Below are 8,176 nucleotides of genomic sequence, written 5' to 3' on the forward strand. Positions count from 1 at the left end.
TACACACACACATACACACACACACACACACACACACAAAAGGCTAATATGCTAAGTGTCTGACTGTCCAACCAGTCGCCATAACGCGCACTGACATCCAGGGGGCAGACGCTCAACACAGGAGCTGCTGTGACTTGCACTGGCCATTTACAGAGAAACGGCACCACGGACCTAGTGCCGACAAAGCAACACTCGGCTTCTCCTAAGTGGGACACAGGTCCCGTCACCACCCTGGAGCAACACCCCACCAATTCACAGCCAACGCTGCCGAGACCCCATGGCACAAAATGCAGCCCACAGCCCAGCCCAGCCCAGCCCAGCCCAGAAATGGTGGCTGTGGGTAACGGGTAATGACATCACATAGCAACGCCCAGCTTCCTCTCCCTAGCAACTAGCCTCCTTGGAGTTTCTTCAGCCTAGGAACACAACTTGCTTTATAGCCAGGTGGAAACATTTTACACTTTAACCAAATGTCTGTGAAGCCTTTTCCCGTGCCTCATTTCATTTGATCCTCACAGAAGTCCTGGAGTAGGTAGATAGAAGACTTGGTGAAATCCTATTTTCATTAGCCAGAAAACGGAGATTTAGAAAGCTTAGAAATTTGACCCGGCTAAAAAGAAGAAATGGTGGACCTTGAAAATGACTTCAGGTTTTCTCACTGCACAGAATATAGTCAAACACTGCTGCAATTAAATATTTTACCCTTTGTTCTCCCTGTGTGATCTACAATAATAACCTGCCCTGTGTTTATATTTATTGCTGTGTTGCTGATAATTACCTGAAAGAGAAGTTGGGGTGCTTCATTGGGCTGGAAAAAGTTTAGCTAAATCAGAAAGCAGGTCTAATTAAGCAAGTTTATCTATATATATAAATCTCTCGCTGGTGCCAATCGCACACGTGTGTTTCGATCTGTCATTGTCGATCGTGAATTTGGTTGACACTTCTATTATAAAGAAAGGGCGAAGAGCAATATTAAAATATTTCTTCTAATTAATTTCCTTTCATTGTGCATGAATCCGTGCACCAGGCCACTAGTATGTTTTATAATTGGCTCTCTTTAGAATCCTATGTATTTTATACATTTAAAATACATTAAATCTTGTAAAATACCAATAAAACATTATTCTAAGAAATTGTTCATAGGCTTCCGGAGACTACCATAGGTGTCCATGACAAATAAAAGATTAAAAATCCCACCCTAGCCATTTTACTCAGTGTTTAGAGCATTGGCACTCTAACTGAAGGATCACAGGTTCAATTCTGGTCAAAACATGTACCTTCGTTGTAGGCTCGATCCCTGACCCCAGTCAGGGTGTGTGTGGGAGACAACCAATCGATATGTCTCTCTCACATCGATGGTTCTCTCTCTCTGTCTCTCCCTGTCCCTTTCATTTTCTCTTAAAATATCCTTGGATGAGGATTAACAGGAAAAAAAAAAAAGGTTAAAAATCCATGCTTTAAATTACCCTGCTCCTATCTTACAAAGCACCCCTTTTTCAGGGTCTCTAATAGCCTTCATACATGCATGAAGTGTCACCCTCTCCATGATTATATAGTTGACACCCAGAACAGAGAAATGCATAGCTTTTTTTAAGCAATAATCATAATTGTTTATGTTTACTAGATAGTAGAGTCCATATAAAATTAAATGTATCAAATAAACATTCCATCTAACCACCTATATAGAGAGACCTTAAGTCAAATACTACAATGTCAAATGAAATATACTTTCTGAAACTACAATGGGAAAAGCCTGAAAATATCAATCTACCTTATTCCCAAATAAAAAAAGTTTAATGAAAACATCTGAAAAATGATCTTAAGTTGCTAAAAACATGGAGAATATGAAGTTTACTTTTTGTTTTCTCAATCCTATACTGTGCACACATTGCAGTATCTTGTTTACTCATTTAAAATGTGAAAAACAGAGGATATCAAATGATGAGTGGATAAAAAAAATGTGGAACATTTACACAATGTAATACCACTCAGCCGTAAAAAGGAAGGAAATCTTACCTTTTGTGACAGCATGAATGGACCTGGGAAGTATTATGCTAATTGAAATAAGCCAGTCAAAGAAAGACAAATACCATATTATTTCACTTACATGTGGAATCTAATGAACAAAATAAACTAACAAACAAAATAGAAACAGACTCAGATACAGAGAACAGATTGACAGTTGTCAGAGGGGAGGGGGGTTGGGGGACTGAGTGAAAAAAGTTAAAAGATTAAACCAAAAAACGAACAACAAAAAAATCAACTCATAGACACAGACAACAGTAAGGTGATTACCAGAGGGAAAAGGAGACTTCAGGGGGATGTAGAAGAGGATAAAGGGGGGGGATAAATGGTAATGGAAGAAAATTTGACTTTGGATGGTGAACACACAATATATAGATGATGTATTATAGAATTGTACACTTGAAACTTACATAATTTTATTAACCAATATCATTCCAATCAATCCAATAAAAACTTTTAAAAAGTAAAAAAACAAACAAACAAAAAAGAGAATTTCGAATGAATCCTTGGGTTAAATGACAGAAAAGTATAAACCAAGTGATATACAGTAGTCATTTAGACAACAGAAACACCCAAACAGTTGGAAGTGAGAGGATCTAAACTACAAGAGCTACAAATTCAACTACAAATCCAATAACAACCAAAAATTTAAAAAGTTTAAAAATCAAAAAATTCTACAGTCTGAAGATGATCTGGTGAAAGTAGAAATTATCTCCTTCCTATCAATAAGAAGTACTAGTTTAAAAATATTTTCAGTAGAAATATAGCTTATTTTATAACAAAAATCAAGGGACAAACAGAATTTGCTTTTCTATATTCCTATCATTTGAAGACGAAATGTAGCCACACAATTATAGTCGTTCAATTTCAACTTAACAGTATTTCATTTTTATACATATAATTACCATAATTTTAAAAAACTTTAACAAAAATGTAATACATTCAATCGATACCAATTTTTTATGTCGCTACCAACATCTTGAAAATTTTACTATAAGCACTCAAATTACAACACTTTAGATCATATTTTCTGATTACAAAATCATTATGTACTCATCACAGGAAACTTGTAAAATACAAAAGAAAGAAAACAGAATTCCCCATAATCTTATCAATTATAAATAAGCATTGTAATAATTTTATTTCTTTTATGGGAAGTATCTTATATATTAATAATAATGCTACTAATCAATATTAGACCCTTACTTTGAGCTACTTAGCTAAGAGCTTTAAAAATACTATTTTATTTTATCCTTACAACAACCCTGTTTCAGGTGAATATTTCCATTTTACAGATATGTCAACAAGAATTTAAAGAGGTTAGGAAACATGCCTAAGGTCACAAAGATAAGTGGTACAGCTGAATCCAGCATTTTAAATTATTATCCTATGCCACCATCAATATATACATACATAGAATGCTGTATTCTACCTACTCTAAAGTAATTTTAGATGGCTATTTAATATTAACAGCATGTGAGCATACCATAATTTAATTAATCACTCCTCTACTAGATCAGATTATTTTTGTATAGTATTCAGGATAGGATGACTCATTCAATACAAAAAAATAAAAACAGATAAATGCAAGACTTGCTTGTCTACTTCTAAATTTATATTAAAATATATAATTCAACTTACTCTTTTACTGAGACAAATAACTGGCCACATACTGCAACCTAATGTGCAGCAGCAACAAAGGCAGCCACAAAGTAGCCAACGTACATTAACAGGAAGGTTCTTCTTAAGACAACTGTTAACTCTGTTGATGCTGGCTTTAAATTCTTCAGGAGCTACCTAAAAAAAATTAAGAAATAACAACACTGCAATATTAATGTCAATAAACATGCATCATTAGTATAAATCTTTTTCCTAATTTGTTAGGAAAAGACTTCAATTTTGAGGTGTATAAATAGTATCTAAATAATTAACAGACACTCACTTTTCCAGTTAATGAAGAAGGAAATTCTGATTCAAATTTGTTGCTCAGTCCAAATCTATTTTAAAAAGGAGAAAAATGTTATTGCATGTCATTGCTGCACAAAATAGACCATTTAACTTAATCAAGGGTCAAGTAAATAGCAGCTTCATATACAGAATTACCACGGCAGATTGAGACACAAAAACATTCTAATCAGCAATATATGAAATGTAACAAGCAATTTAAGCAGCTGAATCAAAACTTTTGTATAATAAGAGGCTGAGAATAACTTGTTTGGGGTTATCTTTGCGAAACAAATATTATATAATGAAAAACAACACAATGTTTAAATGTTCAAATTTGTCAAAATTATGAAGGTTCTTCCAACTAAGAAACAAAGCTAAAATCTCTATTAAGTACTCTTTAGGTCAAGAGTATTTGTTAACACTCAATATTAGCAGTAACATGTCTAAAAATGCAAACTGATTAGTTAACACTTTCTGAGATCTATACTATTACAGCCAGAGAATGCAAAAACACCTGAAACAATGTGGTAGCTGGCCTGGCTATTTAAACTTTCAAATTTTAAGACATTTGCTATCTATACTCCCAAAGAAATGAAACCCAAGTAGTGCATTTTAATATCCTTAAGTGTTTAAATGTCTGAATAGATCATGAGAATTGACTGGGCACATGACTACTTCTTCACATAAGTTATTAGGTAAGAATAAAATAAATACTAAGACACATTGGCAATAGCAGATCACCCTGGAGATAAATATTGAGATTCTTCAATATGATGACTTTTGTTGGACCCTAGAGCCAAAATTCTTTTAGTTTCATTGAGAGATAATTGACACATAATATATTAATTTAAGGTGTACAACACAATGGTTTGATACATGTGCATATTATTAAATGACTGCCAAATGAATTTAGTTAATATCACCTCACATAGTTACAAAAAATATTTTCCTATGATGAGAACCTTTAAAATTCACTGTCTTAACAATCCTTAAATAGACAATACTGTACATTGGGTAGCTGGCACTGGTAAAAAGGGATCCCCTGAGATTCTGTATTAAACAGCTGGCTAGATTAGGAATTTCTTATTCAACCATCTAGTAGAGCTGGACAGGGAAATCAAATGAATAAGGCAGGTTATGTGAAGGCAATAAGGAATGATGGGGCCTAGCTGCCGGGAGGGGAGGGGAAAGGAGAGGAAGGGAAGGGAAGAGAGACCAGATCCAGCTGATTACTGTCAATCTAGAAGGCAGACCCACTTTTGACAGACTGTATGATTTTCTTTTTCCAAGAGGATTTGGAAAACCAGATTCCTATGCACTTTCCCATCTCTAAAACACTGTGCAAGTCAAATAAAAAACTTCTGTGGATCAGGTTGTGGTTTACATCATGTCTAGACTTCCCTACCTGTGAACAGTGGGTTCTGAGACCATTTCTTTATCATCTTAAGTACTTTCATATACTATTTAATAGCAGCATTGAAATACTGCTATTAAATACTGCTATTAATACATTAATCTATCTTTAAAAATAATGGATACTATTTACAAAAAAGATTACAATACAATTACCTAGGTCCAAGCCCAAGTTCTTTTCACACTAAACATAAACTGGCAACCATTACTGTTTAATGTAATTCTGGCACTAATGCCATTCTCTTTCTAAGATTGGACGACTGAGCTAAACCTATTTTCTGTCTATGTAGGGGCCTCAGAGCAATGTGGTTCTACTGGAAAAAGCCTCCAGATAACCCTCTTCCAATCTTAAAGATCCCCCCAAGAGGAAGAGGTGTGAAGAGCTTGCTGATAGTTCTCAGTGAGGTCTCTACGATAATGTAATTCCTTTTCATCTATTTCCTTTAAGGAAACATTCAACAAATGTTTGCATATTCAACCTTCTTAATATAAACTTCCTTCTCTTACATGATCTCCCTCGGTCTGGAGGTTTTCTCCTTCAATCAATAGTTTCCATTTCAACCAGGTTTATTATTGCAATTAATTAACCATCTCCTTCCAACTGGTCTTTGACATTTTCTAGAAAAGCAATAACCAGATACCTCCAAGTCTCCCAAAGAAAAAGGTCCTCCTTACAGTCCCAGTGATTAAATATTTAAAGCAGAGAATACCTATAATTTGCTAGTTTATATGCTAAGTTGAAGACAGCAGTCCAGTATGAGTTTCAACCCTAATTTCCTTTCTTTCCAGTGCCTGGATACTTCCTCATTGGGTGAGTGGCTGAATGTTGATGCTTTGCCCAGGGAGCACTATGAGCTAACTGCCCTGCTGTTCCTGCAAGCAGAACTTTAAGCCAGGCTAGTAGTTAGCTATTTTTCCAAGTTAAGAACTGGTAATTTCAAGAATATTCTTTTGGCACTCAGTTCCTTTTCTCACACATTTTGTTAAGTTGTATCTTAAGAACAGATAGTAATTCTTCCTCTTCCTTCATCTCACCCCCAAAGTAATGTCCCAGGAAAGATGAAAAGTAACATGATTCACACTAGAAGGGAGTGTTCAGCTTTTCCAGCAACCATTAATTCAGTTTGGTGCTAATAATTTTCCATTCTCCCTTGCTTGTGTTTCTACCAGCTAAACAAGAATACCTGAAAGAAGGGTCAAGAAAATGCTGCTGTTAGGATACAAAATCAACGCCAAGAAATCTATGGCATTTCTATACACCAATAGTGAACTTACAGAAAGAGAGACTAAAAAAGCAATCCCATTTACCATAACTCTCCAAAAATTCATCTGGAATAAAAAAAGACCCCGAATAGCTGCAGCGATCCTGAGAAAGAACAAAGTAGGTGGGATCTCAATGCCAGATATCAAGCTGTATTACAAAGCCACTGTTCTCAAAACTGCCTGGTACTGGCACAAGAACAGACATATAGATCAGTGGAATAGAATAGAGAGTCCAGAAATTAGCCCGAACCAATATGCTCAATTAATATTTGACAAAGGAGGCAAGAACATACAATGGAGCCAAGATAGTCTCTTCAATAAATGGTGTTGGGAAAATTGGACAGATATATGCAAGAAAATGAAACTAGACCACCAACTTACACCATACACAAGAATAAACTCAAAATGGATAAAGGACTTAAATGTACGACAGGAAACCATAAAAATTCTAGAAGAATCCAAAGGCAACAAAATCTCAGACATATGCCGAAGCAATTTCTTCACTGAAAGAGCTCCTAGGGCAGTTGAAACTAAAGAGAAAATGAACAAATGGGACTACATCAAAATAAAAAGTTTCTGCACAGCAAAAGAAACCATCAACAAAACAACAAGAAAGCCCACTACATGGGAGAACATATTTGCCAACATTATATCTGATAAGGGCCTAATCTCCAAAATTTATAGGGAACTCATACAACTTAACAAAAGGAAGATAAACAATCCAATCAAAAAATGGGCAAAGGATCTAAATAGACACTTTTCAAAAGAGGACATTCAGAAAGCCAAGAGACACATGAAAACATGCTCAAAGTCACTAATCATCCGAGAAATGCAAATCAAAACAACAATGAGGTATCATCTCATACTTGTCAGAATGGCTACATCAACAAATCAACAAACGACAAGTGCTAAAGAGGATGCGGAGAAAACGGAACACTCGTGCACTGCTGGTGGGAATGCAGACTGGTGCAGCCACTATGGAAGACAGTATGGAGTTTCCTCAAAAAGTTAAAAATGGAACTCCCATTTGACCCAGTGATCCCACTTACTTCTAGGAATATATCCCAAGAAACCAGAAACACCAATCAGAAAGGATATATGCACCCCTATGTTCATAGCAGCACAATTCACCATAGCTAAGATCTGGAAACAGCCTAAGTGCCCATCAGTAGATGAATGGATTAGAAAACTGTGGTACATCTACACGATGGAATACTATGCTGCTGTAAAAAAGAAGGAACTCTTACAATTTGCAACGGCATGGATGGAGCTGGAGAGCATTATGCTAAGTGAAACAAGCCAGTCAATGAAGGAAAAATACCACATGATCTCACTCATTCATGGATAATAAAGACCATTACAAACTTTTGAACAATAATAGATACAGAGGCAGAGCTGCCTCAAACTGATTGTCAAACTGCAGTGGGAAGGCCAGAGAGGGTTGGGGGGCAGAAGGGAGGGGAGTAAGAGATCAACCGAAGGACTTGTATGCATGCATATAAGCATAACCAATGGACATAAGACACTG

General features: G+C 35.8%; 1 protein-coding gene across 2 annotated transcripts in view; it reads right to left on the bottom strand.

The window, feature by feature from the left end:
• Positions 1-8,176, bottom strand: part of CHIC2 (cysteine-rich hydrophobic domain 2) — a 60,548-nt gene that overhangs the window by 24,698 nt on the left and 27,674 nt on the right. Inside the window, exons 2-3 of one of the 2 annotated variants that reach the window (XM_014548490.1) lie at positions 3,968-4,022; positions 3,751-3,822 (exon numbers count right to left, since the gene is read on the bottom strand). In XM_014548490.1, the coding sequence (XP_014403976.1) occupies positions 3,751-3,822; positions 3,968-4,022 (127 nt within the window). Of the gene's footprint in view, positions 1-3,666; positions 3,823-3,967; positions 4,023-8,176 lie in introns of both variants that reach the window. The other variant, XM_005877155.2, reaches the window with a different exon arrangement.

This window comes from Myotis brandtii, unplaced genomic scaffold (assembly GCF_000412655.1).
Source record: "Myotis brandtii unplaced genomic scaffold, ASM41265v1 scaffold51, whole genome shotgun sequence".
Classification (NCBI taxonomy): Eukaryota; Metazoa; Chordata; class Mammalia; order Chiroptera; family Vespertilionidae; genus Myotis; species Myotis brandtii.